This window comes from Terrapene carolina, unplaced genomic scaffold (assembly GCF_002925995.2).
Source record: "Terrapene carolina triunguis isolate 2854851 unplaced genomic scaffold, T_m_triunguis-2.0 Scaffold68, whole genome shotgun sequence".
Classification (NCBI taxonomy): Eukaryota; Metazoa; Chordata; order Testudines; family Emydidae; genus Terrapene; species Terrapene triunguis.
This window is the reverse complement of record NW_020664419.1, coordinates 2,772,020-2,788,535: the sequence shown is the minus strand read 5'-3', so window position 1 is coordinate 2,788,535 and position 16,516 is coordinate 2,772,020. Positions and strand designations below refer to the sequence as shown.

Here is a 16,516-nt window from a genome sequence, read left to right as displayed (position 1 = left end):
CTACACTAGACGCGATAAATCGATCCCCGATAGATCGATCACTACCCGCCGATTTGGCGGGTAGTGTAGACGTACCCTCAGAGCCCAAGTCTACCGACTCGGCTTGTGGGGCTTGTGGCATGACACTAAAAACAACAGGGTAGATGTTCCCAATCTGGCTGGAGCTTCGGCTCTGAGACCCAGGGCGGGGCTGGGTCTCAGAGCCCAGGCTCCAGCCCAAGCAAGAACATCTACTCTGTTATTTTTAGTGCCGTGGTGCATGCCTGAATCTGTAGACTCGGACTCTGCGACTCGCTGCCTGGGTTTATTTTCCTGTCTAGACGTACCCTTTGTAGGATGGATGATCGGATACCTTCTGCTGGTGTGGAGCAGCTAGGAGCATGGGACAGATGATGCCGTGTTGGCACGGCAATGCGTATAGTGTATTACAAAACAAACACAGTCCCTGCCCTGAAAAGCTTAGTCTAAGGCCTTGTCTAATAGGGGATTTCAGCCATCATTGGCCAGCCACTGCACATCTGCACCACTTGTATAGGCAGACAAAAAGTCTGCATTAAGAGTACTCATTTTGTATGCAGGCAAAGAGCCTGTAAGCCACAGTTTGCACTCATGCTTGGAATAAACTCTTCTGTGCAAATCGTGGTTTTTCACAGTATACTTGTATCTATGTGTCTATACTGCTAAGTTCAGACAGAGAGTAGAGGTGGGAGGTCACAGCACAAGGAGAGTCCAAGGGAATGAGGACAGTTATAGGTTATTTTGTAATAGAAAGGTTTGTTGCAATGGTGTTCCTGTTTTTGTATATTCAGGACATCATTGGAAATGAGCTCTGTGAATCAATATATCTTTCCGGTACAATATTTTAATATAAATAAAATTACTTTTCTTTGTAGCTCCCACCTACGCACAGAGCATCTATTATTATTAATTGAAAGTTTAGGAGCAGAGAAGATTTAAAAAGCGTATCCTTCTGCCTGAGTTGTGGTGTTCCCAGCAGTGCTCTTCCTAACTCTCTTGCATAATGTGCTTAAGCAGATAAGACAGATTGTTTTATTCCTTGCTATGAAGTTCGTCCCAGTCAATAATATTGATTAGTGCAGGGTGACTTGACGTAACAAGAATAACACCCTTTTCTTGATTTGAGCCTGTATTTCCTAATTCATGCCTCAATAGTTCATGCTTGGATGAGTTCTTCAATAAGTCAGTTAGTGACAGACCCCACTGGAAAATGCAGAGTCAGACGTTAATGGGAGAAATGAATAATTTTCTTTCTAAGTGGTACTTTTTTTCTCCTTTCCACATTTAAATTCTGTCATATTTGTGAGGGTTTTTTTAAGTTAGCTTGAGCATAAACATTTCAATTTCATTTTTTGAGAATTGTCCTTTCTTTAATTGGAAATAGAATATATTTATGAACTGCGTATCCTTAGCTAGTTCTGTGTGTTCATTGAATCCTCTTGTTAGCACAGAAATTTTCATATGTCTTAATGTGTTCTAACTCTTCTGTTAGTACTTATACACACATCTGGGGAGCTGAGTTTACTTGTCAAAGTACTATAAGTAAATCTAAATACCCATGGTTTTTATGTGGTTAATTCACTCCCCTGCCCACCCATTTTAATTTCATAAAGGACATACAATACAGCATACAGAAAGATCTTTGACAAATATTTTCAACATAGAAATACTGTATAGTGGAGCCCAGAGGTCAAGACTTGGAAGTCCTGAAGTCTGCTCTGGGCTCTGCCCTTGATCAGAATCACTTAACTTCTGTGTATCTCAGCCCTGGTCTAAATTACAAACTTTTAGTCGGTATAACTATGTTGGAAAATCCATACCCCTGAGTGACACAGTTATAGCAACCTAACTCCTGGTGTAGACAGTGCTATGTTGATGGGAAAGCTGCTCATGTCGACCTAGCTACTGCCTCTCAGAGATGTGAAGCACCTGTACTGATGGGAGAAACTCTCTAGTTGGCATAGGTGGTGACTTCACTAAGCACTGCAGCAGGGCAGCTGCAGCACTGTAAGTGTAGACAAGCCCTCTGTTTCCTTATGTATTTAATTGGAATTTTAACATTTACCTACGTAATAGGGGGCAGTGTGAGGATCTCTTTGAATCAATATCAGGGCTGAGAATTGTTCTATATTGGTGTTTCTCGACAAGCGATCTGTGGACCAGCGCCAGTCCCTGAGATCTCCCTGATGCAGTTTAGGAAGGCAACAAGCTGGTCCCTGGTATCAAAAAGGTTGAGAAGCACTGTTCTATATAACAGTACTGAACTGGAGGGACCACTTCTAGGGTGCAAAGGGAGTTGGCATCTGTCACCTGATTGGTCCCTGATCTCTGTACTAAGATTGTTAACATAGTGACCAAATAGATCTAGCGGTGGTGGAGTTTTTGTGTGACTTGGCTACTAGGCAAAGGACTGAGGCATGTAAACTTCACTCTGAAAAGAAGATGGGAGTCATTTATTCATTGATTCTCACCTTTCCCCCCCTCTCTTTTCCTCATTTCAAGATTCAGTCTTCCTCCCATGTCATGGGAGATGGACATGAAGGTCAAAGAGCATAGTACTCTCCTGCCACTGGTTTGATTTCGGGTAGTATTGTAGATGGGAAAGAGGCTATCAAAATAATGTGACTAGGCTCTTTATTATTTATTTTTAATTAATGGATGGTTCATGTGTATTATGTGCCATTACAAGAATACCACCAAAATATCCTTACAAACATAACCCAACTGACTTAGATTGCTTAGGGCTAGATTCAGACCAGGTTCTTAGCGCCTAACACTTGGAAGTAAAAAAGGGGAGAAGGTTGTGTTTAAGACTCCATTATCAACCACAAAGTGAGCGGTGCTGAGTGACAAGGGGAAATGGCCACGATGATAGGGTAATTTAATATACTGAATGATCAAAGATTCCACAGTCGGAAATTTTTGTCATTCACGTCTGAGGCAGAAGAGACTCCAGCTTGCTCTCCCATTGTTTTGTTTAGGCTTAACAGGAGTACAGTCTTGCAGCTGTCAAGAGATATGACACACAGAATGAATGGCTCTGTCGAGTAAGACAATTCCAGTTTTACAGTTATTTTCTGTCTATATCTGTGCTTAAAGCCAATTGATAGTGGGATTTATCTGTGGCAGTAACTTTGGTACAGATGTAATGACACAAGACTGGTGTTTCATTTCTGATTTTAAGACCTTTAGTCCAGTTTTCAGCTCTGTAAATCACACTAAGTATGTGTATACTGTACCTTCCAAGAGATGACCCTTTGATTAACTGATGCAAATGAATGTGCCAAATCAGATCTGTTTATTTCTTCTATATCTGCAAAACACTGGTTTTGCATGTACTGTACCTGGGATCTCGGCAGAGAAGTCACAAGAGTCAAACAATGTGGGAAATTGTTTGACTCTTATAAGACTTTACCTAAGAGATCTAAAAAATCAATGGACCTACATAAACAAAATAAAATGGAACAACAGTTATGATGTCATAAGATACACAGTATAAAAATGAAGCTAGTTCCTAAGAAAACAAACAGCAGCAGGGTGGAAGGTCCCTAGCTGCAATAATAATTTGGACTTTTATAGAGCCTTTCATGCTAGGATCAAAAGCACTTTCCAGATGTTAAGTTTCCAAATATCTCTTAAAGGTAGGTGGCATTATCCCTGTTGACCAGAGCCTGGCTGTTAGCTCAAGCAATAGAGACACTCATGCTTTTGAGAGAGGATGGTTCAGTGATTGGGGCACTAACCTGGGACTTCCTGCGTGACCTTGGGCAAGTGACTTTAACTCGGTTCCTCATTAGTAAATGGGAGTAATACTTCTAGGAGTGTTGTGAGGATGGAATCCATTAATAATTTCTGAGCATTTCAGAACTATGGTTACAGGGGCCATAGAAGTATCTAAGAAAGATAGGTGGGTAAACTGAGGCACAGGGCAGTTGATGGTTTGCCCAAGGACACACAGCAAATCAGATGTAACAATGGGAATAGAAACTGAGTCTAACTGATGCCTAATTCTGTGCTCAGTCCTCTAGCCAACTCTCAACCCACACTGTTGCTAACAACCAGGAAAGAATATAGTCTCTTATGTTTACTAATGGGTGATGCGATCCTTGTCTTTATTTTGTCTTTCAGTCAGAAGTTACACGTTAGAAGCCCAGTTTATCCTAATAGAACGGAAGAACTGAAATATGTTCATTTAATTACAGACCTTTCATGATGCATGTTGAGGGAGGGGAGGAGCCTGAAATGATTTTAAGATGCTAATGAATTTTAGAAAGGGTACATTCAGATCTTTTAAGAAAACTCTCCTTGTGTGTTTTTGTTTTCAAGGAGGTCCTGATGATAATTTAATTGAAGGTGGTGGATCGAAGTTTGTCTGCAAACCAGGTGCAAGAAATATTACTGTCATCTTTCATCCATTACTCAGGTAAGGTTTCATACATGTATCTATAGATACAAATAAATAATTGGAGCAAGTGGAAATAATGTGCTTTCCTGAATTGTGTTTGTCTTGGAGAGGGTTGGGGGTTGTTTTGTTTTGTAGAGAGGAGTGGCATTGTTTCTGTTTCTGAGATGAAATACCATAGCAGTGATGGTGTATTGATGCTCTTGCTGTAAAATTATTCTCCTAGATAAGTTCATGGAGGATAGGTCCATCAATGGCTATTAGCCAGGATGGGCAGGGATGGTGTCCCTAGCCTCTGTTTGCCAAAAGCTGGGAATGGGCAACAAGGGATGGATCACTTCATGATTACCTGTTCTGTTCATTCCTTCTGGGGCACCTGGCATTGGCCGCTGTCGGAAGACAGGATACTGGGCTAGATGGTCCTTTGGTCTGATCCAGTATGGCCGGTCTTATGTAAAAAATCTCCAGGTAGCTTTACAGCAGATGTGCACTTCACCTCTTAAAGCTCGATAGCTCTCCTGCTGGCCTTACTTGCTTGTTTTGACCCCTTTTGCATGAAACAATGTAATTTATTATTGATCAACGCTGGGAAAAGTTGAATCACAGCTTGTGGCAAATTGTTTATCATTCATTGTCCGTTATGTTTAATAAAAGTCAGAGGAATATTTTCTGCACTGCAAGGTAAGTTAATGTCTCAGTAAACAGGTACAACTTACGGACTGCAAAATAAGTCCCTGGTCTAGGTTGCAGCATCAATTATTAAAATACATTAGAAATTCTCAGCTGAAAGCTCATCAAGGGCTGTTGGAAGTTTTAAAATATCTGAGCTGAGTTAGTTAGAAATAGGAGGCTTATTGCAGCGCTGTTCAATTTTAATTTCACCCTTTCCACCTTGTGATTTAGTGATTAATTTTCTTTTTATCGTCAGTGCAGAATAATATGAGGTTTCTTTTCCCATGCAATAACCTACAACTTGTCTTGCACCTCTATAGTTTTTCACATGGGATTCCCCCTTCCCTGTTGTGCCTGATTTTCCCCTAGTCAGTAGCAGAACAGACCTCAGAATAGCACCATCTCTTAACATTATTTATATTACTATTAAAAATCACTTATGTTAGTGTGAATTTTTGCAGCACTTTACAAACATTGGGCCTCATCATGAGAGGAACTGAAATCCCCCAATTGCCATCGAAGTCTATGAGTGCTGTGGACATTTATTATTTCTCAGGGTCAGAGTTATGGAGTAAAGCATGTTCCTTGCCCTGGGGTCTAACACGCCGATATTTGTTTTCAATTTGTGTTCCTACCTCTAGAGAGGTGGCCGTGTTTAGTGATCAGAGCTGGGAGTCAACTCCAGAGTTCTCTTCTCCTCTCTGCAGATAACTAAGGCCGTGGCTACACTCAAAACTTCAAAGCACTGCCGCGGGAACGCTCTCGCAGCAGCGCTTTGAAGTGTGAGTGTGGTCGCGCACCAGCGCTGGGAGAGAGCTCTCCCAGCGCTGCAGGTACTCCACCTGTTATACCAATAGAATAAAAACCAGCAGGATCTTATTAAGAGGGATAAGGCAAAGATGCCACATTTATTGTAAATATAATGATAAAGCAAAAGATAAAAGTAAACAACGTTGTTTGACTACTTATTCCTATGACTACGTATTCCTTACACACACACACACACACACACATATATATTCATTTACACAATCATTCATTCAAGTTCTGTATAGGTGTTATAGTTACCAGCCTAGAAGTTGCTCATGCCAAGTTACTGGCCAGGTATCTTGGTCATGAGGATGGAGCCGAGTCTGTGTCAGGTGCACCTGATGCTCCTGGAGGCTGGCAGCAGAACCAGAGACTCAAAATCCTCAGTCTTGAGAGTCCATTCTTATAGGAATTAATTCCTATGTTAGTCTATGGGAGCTGTTTCATCCTGCTGTTGCTGACTCAATCAGCAGATGGCACATTCCTGGGCACATTCCTGGTGGCTCCACACTGTTCAAAGTTTGTGTTTCTCATTGGCCGATGGATACTCCCTTTCTAGGCTGGCACCTCCCTAACCATTCATGTACATCAAGCATTTAGGGGGGTGGGATAGCTCAGTGGTTTGAGCATTGGCCTGCTAAACCCAGGGTTGTGAGTTCAATCCTTGAGGGGGCCACTTAGGGATCTGGGGAAAAATCAGTACTTGATCCTTCTAGTGAAGGCAGGGGGCTCGACTTGATGACCTTTCAGGGTCCCTTCCAGTTCTAGGAGATAGGATATTTCCATTAATTTAAATTTAATTTAAAGCATTCATTAACATACATTCCATATCTTAACCATATTTTAATTTACTGTCTCCACCACTTTTGGGGTGTGTGCTAATTCATTTGAGACTCCCGGCCCTTTAATCACAGAGGGTGGGGGTCTGTTCCTAGGAGCCGTTGCTGTTACAATGAAGTGAAAGTCACTTAACAGCTTATAGCGTTTGTTTACATTGTATCAATTACTTCAAGAACAAAGTCAATTAACTTGTTTGTAAGTTTTACATAGTGATAAAGTATTTTTTACAGGACAGATACAATCAACGGTTTCTACAGACAGTAGCTTACAAGTTTTAACAGAAGACCCAAGAGATTTTTGTACTTGGTGAAACTGTTGGATTTTAAAGTGTGGGGGACAAATTATTGGGGGGTCATTGTCACTTGGGGGAATCACTGTTAGTACCTTCTTTAATATCCCTACACACCTCCACGAGGGGATTAGCTTACAGCGCTGGGAGCGCGGCTCCCAGCGCTGTGGCACTGTTTACACTGGCGCTTTACAGCGCTGTAACTTGTTGCGCTCAGGGGGGTGTTTTTTCACGCCCCTGAGCGAGAAAGTTGCAGTGCTGTAAAGCGCCAGTGTAGCCAAGCCCTTCCTAACTGCTTTTAGGCAATTTACATAATGTTTCTGTGCCTCGATTTCTTCAGCCATAAAATGGAGATAAAGTAATATATCTTTGACAGGGTCACTGGCCTAGTGAATAACAGGGAAGCTGTCAATGTGATATATCTTGATTTTAGTAAGGCATTTGGCACAATCGTACATGACAGTCTCATAAACAAATAGGAATTGTGGTCTAGATAAAATTACGATAAGGTGGGTGTGCAACTGGTTGAAAGACCATACGCAAACAGTAGTTATCAATGGTTTGCTGTCAAACTGGGAGGACATATCTTCAGGGAGTCAGTTCTGAGTCTGGTACTAGTCAGTATTTTCATTAATGACTTGGATAATGGAGTGGAGAGTATGCCTATAAAATGTGCAGGTGACACCAAGCTGCGAGGATTTGCAGACACTTTGGAGGACAGGATTAGAAATCAAAATGACTGTGCAAAAATTGGAGAATTGTTCTGAAATCAACAAAATGAAGTTCAATAAAGACAAGTGCAAAGTACAACACTTACGAAGAAAAAAGCAAACGTGTAACTACAAAATGGAGACTAACTGGCTAGGAGGTAGTACTGCTAAACAGGATCTGGGGATATAGTGGACCACAAATTGAATATGAGTCAACTGTGTAATACAGTTGTAAAAAAGTCTGGTATCATTCTGGAATGTATTAACCGAACTGTTGTGTGTAAGACAAAGGAGGTAATTGTCCTGCTCTACTCTGCACTGGTGAGGTCTAGGCTAGAGTACTATGTCCAGTTCTGGGTGGACCACTTTAAGAAAGATCCGTGGACATGTTGGAGAGAGTCCAGAGGAGAGCTACGGAAACGATAAAAGGTTTAGAAAACCTGACCTATGAGCAAAGATTAAAAATATGGGGCATGTTTAGTCTTGAGAAAAGAAGAGTGTGGTGGGGACCTGATTAATCTTCAGATATGTTAAGAGCTGTTATAGAAGACAGTGATCAAATATTTTCCATGTCCACTAACGGTAGGGGAAGAAGTAATGGGCTTAATCTGCAGCAAGGGTGATTTAGATTAGGTATTGGGGAAAACTTTCTAACCATAAGGATAGTTAAGCTCTGGAATAGGCTTCCAAGGGAGGTTGTGGAATCCCCCATCATTGGAGGCTTTTAAAGACAGGTTAGACAAACACCTGACTGGGAAGGTCTCAGTGTACTTGGTCCTGCTTCAATGTAAGGGACTGGGCTTGATGACCTCTCATGGTCCCTTCCAGCCCTACATTTCTATGATTCTATAATAGCCTATCTTTACAAGTCTTAAATAATAAATCCCTATATGTGGCAAGGATATATTAATTAAAATTTGTTGTGTGCTTTGAAATCCTTGGATGAAAGGGGCTACATATATTCAAATTATTAGTGTGTGATACTATATGAGTCAGTAGCAATAAACGAATTGGATTATTTTTAACACCATTTTATTTGCCCATGTCTCCTTTACATCGTAAGAAACATTGATTGCTAACTTGTATGCTGTACTTTTTTCTTCTTCATTTGACAAGGAGCTTTCGCTCTGCATTTAAAATCCTCGTTTAACGAATTTACTGGTAATTAATAACTAATGTGTAAATAGCTTCAGAAAGCATGTTGCATAAAGTCATCAACCACTTTATTATGACCGAGAAAGACCACTATTATTGTAATGTGCTATACAAAGTGACCACTTTATTATGGCATGTAGTTCTGGCTGTTCATCTTTAGTGACTATGTTGGCTTGTCACAGACAATCAGATATTACTTTATTGCTGACACACTTTACAAGTGTGTGAGGTATAATGAAAACTTCTTTCCCCATTTTCTCTTTCCTCTCACTCCCACCTTCCCATCTCCCGCCCCAGTCAACACAGATGATGCATTTTGAATAGCAATTCTCATGACACCCTCTGGTTTCATTACCAGCTTGATGGGTAGGCAGTGGAAATAATTTATGTCATAAAAGCCGTTACAACAAGATTTAAGATTGAAAGATCTCGGAGTACAATATGCTTGTCACACAGTGAGAAAGATGGCATTTGCAACATCTTAACTTACTTTTGTGGAGTAGCACATCAATAACTGTGTGAAGAGAAAAAAAATGGCTTTGTGGCACAAATTATCATTTTACTTACCCCACAGTGAGGTGAGCCTCGGGAGGGGAGAGTTGTTAGTGATGTGATTTGTTTAGCATAATGCCACTAACCATATCCATCAAGAGAATAAATAGGCGTGTAGAAGACCTGGCAGTTTGGTTGTAATTAACAAGAATTTCTTCTGCTATGCACAATGAAAGCCTTCTTGCCGTAACTGCAAATTAGAGCTGCCATGATATGGAGAGAGCTGGTTCCCAACACTACAGTTTGTGGGATGAGGGTGGCACTGATTTTTTAAATAAACAACAACAATAATAAAAAACCCCCACTAGAAATAAGGCAAAATAGCAGGAGCTGAACACATTCCTGACAAAGTACTGGTTTACCAGATAACCCAGGCAGTAATTTGGCCACTGGCCTTAAAACCAACTGGCATTACTACATCATTTTGGGATGAAAAAAGCAGAATTTGATGGACTTTTGTAAATAATGTTGACATTTGGGAGAACTCACAGCACAAAATCTTGCAATTAGAGTGTGTTTGCCAGACCTTTGACAACAGTGTATTTTATACACTCTTGTATTAAGGGCCTAGCTATTAGGGAGAGAATTCCTTTAGACCAGCTTACATGCAAATCTACCCCACGCTGGGCTGACTGTCTGCATGGCCCTTTCTGACACACATTAACAGTTCGTTAATACCCTTTCGTCTAGTCCGGTTTCCAAAACACTAGATAAAAGTGCATTAATGAACTGTTAATGTGCATCAGTGGGATCCACATGGACAGTTAGTGTGCAGCAGGGTAATTTGGGGTGAATTCACACCTTAGCTTGTTGCAAACTAATATTTTCTATTTTTTATCTAGTTAAATTTTTGCACTAACAGGAAAATTTTAAAAATACCTCAGATACTAGCTGTTGTTTATTCAGACTCTTAAAGACTGGAAGCACTGAGCTGACTCAGGGTCATTGAATGTTCCAATGATATAACACTCCTGTCTTACGTTTTGCTAGCCGAGTGTGCTGTCACTTAATGTCCTGCTGTGTTGAATCTTGTGTGGAGTGTGCTAAACCAGAACCCTCCAGCTTTCCTGGTCCTGAGTTTGAAGTAATCTCTCATTTTGTGTTTCTACTCTGAAAAGCAGCTCTGTTTAAATGATAGCCCGGGGCTCCATGTTTTCTGTGTGTCTGTGATTTCCCAATAAAATATGCTCAGATTTTTTTTCTGAGTTACATCTTGGGCTCTGAAAATCAAGTTGAGATCTGTCCTTCTTGCACACTAGGATCAAACCTTGATCCAAAGCCCACTGAAGATCATGGAAGTCTTTCCATAGACATCACTGGGCTTTGGATTATCCCCATTATCCCCAGTAATATAGGTTCTTCCTGTGCAACACTATTGTCTTGACTGGGTTTGCCCAGGTGGAAGTGACTGGAACTTAATAAAGAGACAAGGTGGGTGAGGTCAAATCTTTAATTGGACCAACTGGTGTTAGTGAAAGAGACAAGCTTTGAGCTATACAGAGCTCTTTTTCAGGTCTGGGCTGTCTTTCACCAACACAAGATGGTCCAATAAAAGATATTACCTTATCCACCTTGTGTCTCTCATATCGTGGGACCAACATTGCTACAACAAGATTGGAACTTAATCAATTCTGTTGATGATTCACAAGAAGCAATAAAATGAAGTTTACTTTTCCATAACTGTACTGCCTCTGCAGAACTACAAAGAGTTAAAAGCAGTAAATACATGCTTTAATCAGTGAAGTCAGCAAAAATGATTGTGAATGTGCACAGAGAGCAAATCTGTTGAGTGAGGTGCTTTTTTTATGTAGCCATTTGTCAGAATAAAACCACCCTTTAAAAATGCACTTGTTATTTTTTATTTTGCTTCTGAACTCTTATATACTGTTACTCCAGACACAACACTTATGATTTCAAAATGTCAAAGAGGACAAATATGTGAACTGTTTTCAAAGCATGCCTGCCTTAGAATTCATGTGGTGTAGCAAGCCAGAAATGGGAAGGGAAATGCTATGCAGCTCTGGGATACAGGTCCTAATTTCCACTAGGACAAATAAGATGCACCAAACCCCCCAGATTAATTACCAGCCCTTAATGATATACTGCCCCACATGTAATAAATGAACAATGGATTTTCAGAAGGCAAGTGGGTATTCAAAAAGAGATGATTCCTGGGAATAGATTTTTACTAGCAGGTTTTGAACATATGAAAACTAATTGCACTTACAAATTGAAAAGGAATACACATCTGATTTCCGTTAATTACATATTGTGGGAGGCGTTGAAGTATAAAAGTTAGCACAATGAGAGTCCAGTTTCTTTCTTCATCCTCCACTGATAACCAGCATCTGCTTGCATTGTTAATGTGACAGGCAGAAGGTGTGTGGACTAACCTCTCCCATTGGTGGAAGACAATGTGGCGGACCAAATCCGAAGTCTGTGCATTTTGGAATCTTAACAGCCTGAGTGACAAGTCTGTTCTAACATTTGTTTGGTGTTCTTTTTTGTTTGTTTGTTTCAGCTGGCATTTGAGAGGCACATGGCTCTTCAGGGTAATAATCATTTTACATATGCTTTATGGAGTATGTTTATTACCAGACAATTGAAGAACAGATGTCTGCAGTCTTGAGGCTGTGTGTGTGGAGGGGGGAGATGGACGAGAAGGAGCTGGAGACATGGGGATGATAACATTTCAAATTGTGAAAACCCTGTTGATCCTAATGCAGTTGAACACTGTTCGGATATTAGGTATCAGGGCCTCAAGGGGGTATCTCTTTATTAATATCAGCCACACTTCATTAGGATCAGACAGCAATTAAAAGGGTTGCAGGATAGCACAGACAGCAAAATGCTGCTCATCAGCCTGAAAGAAGCAGTTGTGTCTTAGCAAGTTTGTATCCATGTCAGGAAATGGAATGGGAAAACTAAACTGTCTTGGCACCCCAGTTTACCTGTCTGTCTGATGGGCAGTCTCTGTCAGATAAGTAGGCAGCTGCTTGAAAGGAAAAAATGCAATGTAATATCACTGATCTTCTAATCACTGCATCCAGTTGCAGAGAGTGAGTAGTTAGAGAGCTTGTCTTACATAAAGAAAAGGGAATAACAAACAGGAAGCTGCCATTTGGACAATCTGGTCATATAGTTTGAGACACAGGAAACACAGCACAGCATTTAAATACATGAATGACAGGACACCTGTCAGTTGCTGTAAGGTACGTTTTTGTATTGTTTTGAATTTGGTGGGAGTGAAGTTAGTTTAACAAATTAAACTAACCCCCATAATTCTAAAATAGCAGTGTTTGTCTTACAGCAGGTTTGAAAGTTCCTGTCTCTTTCATCCATTCCATTGCTGAAACAGTGAGAAAAGGGGTGTGTGTGTGTGTGTGTGAGAGAGAGAGAGAGAGAGAGAGAAAACGTATACAACATACTGACAGCATGTGCTTTGTCCCCCTCTAGAGGCTGGTTCTAGAGGATAATACTTTACTCAGCTGCCTATTGGAGTTACTCTGTCAGCCAAGTGTTATCTGTCTGTGCTAAGGTGCTGAAGTTTGGGATTCAAATCCCATTGACAATCCCTGAGGGGGGTTTGTTACATATACATAAATACTATGAATGATATATATGTAAATATGTATATTTGCTTAGTAACTATCGCCTGGCAGCATTAGAAATAACCATTGCAAGCTTTAATTTTTGGTAGGTGTTTTATAAAATTAAGGTCTTGGTTACTTCCGTTAAAATGTAGCAATTACTGAACACTTAGGCGGCTTTGAAAATCGCACCCTAAGGGGTTTGGACGCTATATTTCCTAGGCAGCTTTGAAAATGTCAGCTGCAAATACAGTCTGGGTGTGACTCTAAATGTATGTCTGTAAACAATTCAAATGAAAGAATCCATTTACACAATTACACTACCTATAGGTACTTTACTGGTTACACTTTACATAAAAATAATATTGATGAAGCTTTAATAGTTAATGTTTTATAAAAAACTGTTTTTCAATAAATGATAAATTATGCTATAAAATGCTGTAGAGAAGTACTATAAAATTACTTCGGTATTTCATATTACTTACATTCCTATTATATGAAACATACAAATGGGAAAATGAACATGTTGCTGTATATGTATGTAGTATGTGTTAATATATATGCATAATTAATTTATATTAAATATATATAATTGTCTTTACACCATATTAAAATAATCTTGAAATAAGTTGCTAGGAAAAATATATTTACATTAATAATTTAGCTGTTAACGTAATTATTAAATTAAACGCACAATGTCAAATAGTTTTAGGCCCAAAATTATGGTTTTACTAAATATAATATGAATAAAATGTTTTAATCTTTTAAAAATTAATAAATTTAAAAAAAATCCTCTGGATATTTGGTGAATCAACCAAAGTGGTATCATGCTAGTGCAGGGGAATCAGAAAATGAAAATTACTCTAATTCAAAATGAAACTGATCATTCTTAATTCACGGATCAAGCTGAATAACGTTCAGAAAACAAACACGTAGTTTACACGGAGAAGAGAAAATAGATTTTAAAAACTCAAATTTAATAATCTAAGATGTTATTAGTTACACATATAAGGAATTATTAAAAATGTGTCCACAAAAACACACCAAACCATCAGAGACCTGGTTTAAAATGTAACCATTTATCTTTCATGAATGTCCTTTCATGGACTGAGAACTGGTTAAAAGACAGAGAACAAAGGGTAGGAATAAATGGTAAATTCTCAGAATGGAGAGGGGTAAGTAGTGGTGTTCCCCAAGGGTCAGTCCTAGGACCAATCCTATTCAACTTATTCATAAATGATCTGGAGAAAGGGGTAAAAAGTGAGGTGACAAAGTTTGCAGATGATACTAAACTGCTCAAGATAGTTAAGACCAAAGCAGACTGTGAAGAACTTCAAAAAGATCTCACAAAACTAAGTGATTGGGCAACAAAATGGCAAATGAAATTTAATGTGGATAAATGTAAAGTAATGCACATTGGAAAAAATAACCCCAACTATACATACAATATTTAGCTACAACGAATCAGGAAAAAGATCTTGGAGTCATCGTGGATAGTTCTCTGAAGACGTCCACGCAGTGTGCAGAGGCAGTCAAAAAAGCAAACAGGATGTTAGGAATCATTAAAAAGGGGATAGAGAATAAGACGCAGAATATCTTATTGCCCTTATATAAATCAATGGTACACCCACATCTTGAATACTGCGTACAGATGTGGTCTCCTCATCTAAAAAAAGATATACTGGCACTAGAAAAGGTTCAGAGAACGGCAACTAAAATGATTAGGGGTTTGGAACGGGTCCCATATGAGGAGAGATTAAAGAGGCTAGGACTTTTCAGCTTGGAAAAGAGGAGACTAAGGGGGGATATGATAGAGGTATATAAAATCATGAGTGATGTGGAGAAGGTAGATAAGGAAAAGTTATTTACTTATTCCCATAATACAAGAACTAGGGGCCACCAAATGAAATTAATGGGCAGCAGGTTTAAAACAAATAAAAGGAAGTTCTTCTTCACACAGCGCAGAGTCAACTTGTGGAACTCCTTGCCTGAGGAGGTTGTGAAGGCTAGGACTATAACAGCGTTTAAAAGAGAACTGGATAAATTCATGGAGGTTAAGTCCATTAGTGGCTATTAGCCAGGATGGGTAAGGAATGGTGTCCTTAGCCTCTGTTTGTCAGAGGGTGGAGATGGATGGCAGGAGAGAGATCACTTGATCATTACCTGTTAAGTTCACTTCCTCTGGGGCACCTGGCATTGGCCACTATCAGTAGATAGGATACTGGGCTAGATGGACCTTTGGTCTGACCTAGTATGGCCTTCTAATAAGAATTTTTAATTTTGTATCAAGGCCTATTGCTTATAGCCATTCTATATCTTCAGAGCACTGTACAAATATTTAGCTAATTATTCTTAACACCACTAGTACAAGGTAGGTACTGTCCAAACTTCACAGATCAGGAACCTGAGGGAGACTGGAAATTACTCATGCCTCGTGGTTAATCAGTGATGGATAGGATTTGGACTCCTGATTCCGATAATAACAATGATGTTTAATGCCCACGTCTTTATTTTGGAATCAATAATATTTGTTCTAGAATATGGTGAATGTTTTATGCAACTTTTCTTAGACTAGGTGTTTACTTCAATTGACCTCTGGATTTCAGGCAACAAAATCTTAAGTGAGCAAGTTGATACCCACCTAGTGAATCTTTCTTCCTGTGGTTTAATGAGTATTTAGAAGACATTTAGTTGAGGTGTCCCTTGCTGTTGACATTTAGTTCTTTATTCTGTTGACAGCAAGAATGAATGCTTCTTGCAGGCACATCCTAACTCTTTCTTTTGACAGGCTCTCATAAAGTCTGTGTAGCTGAATTACAAAGACACATTTCAAAAAGCTTGTTGTTGTGACATTGCTAAGAAGAGGGTTAGTTCTGATTCAGGTCATTGCAAAAATGTTGTGTGTGAGAGTGGGGGGGAGATTATTAACTTCTGCCATTTTTTAATGCTTTATAAGAGCTGACAATCTTGCTTTGTGCTTCTGATTAAAGATGACAGTTTATAAAAACCTTAAGGTAAGGCTGTTCATTTCCTCTGACAGCAAATAAAGTGCCCCCACCTCCCACACAAACACACTCGCACACCAAAAAGCTCCTAATATGTGATACATTCATCTTATATTGTCTGTCAAAAAAGGTGCTACATCGGATCTGTCAAGTTTTGAGTTTGCAAACATGTTTCGTCCATACTGTAAATCAGACAGCCTGTCATAAATTTCACATCTCTCCAGCTCCTGCTACCCCCAGAACACAATCAATGGAATCCTAAACAATGCACACATTTTGACACACGTGGTTACTTGTGCAGAATGGCGAGAGTCCTGTTCACAATTTTCAATCCTGCCTGTTGCGAATACCTGTTAGAAGTGTACGAAACCATTTTTACATGTTACTCCTACAGATTTTTTTGTTAATTAATACCTAGCAATTAGTAGTTATTTTCATATTCAAAGCTCTCTACAGACACCAGCAAATCTTCA

General features: G+C 39.6%; 1 protein-coding gene across 2 annotated transcripts in view; it reads left to right on the top strand.

Annotated features, from left to right (window-relative positions):
• The window catches only part of EXOC4 (exocyst complex component 4), a 611,454-nt gene that overhangs the window by 274,877 nt on the left and 320,061 nt on the right, over nt 1–16,516 (top strand). For both annotated transcript variants that reach the window (XM_026648604.1, XM_026648605.1), the window contains one exon: nt 4,345–4,441. In XM_026648604.1, the coding sequence (XP_026504389.1) occupies nt 4,345–4,441 (97 nt within the window). The remainder of the gene's footprint in view (nt 1–4,344; nt 4,442–16,516) is intronic.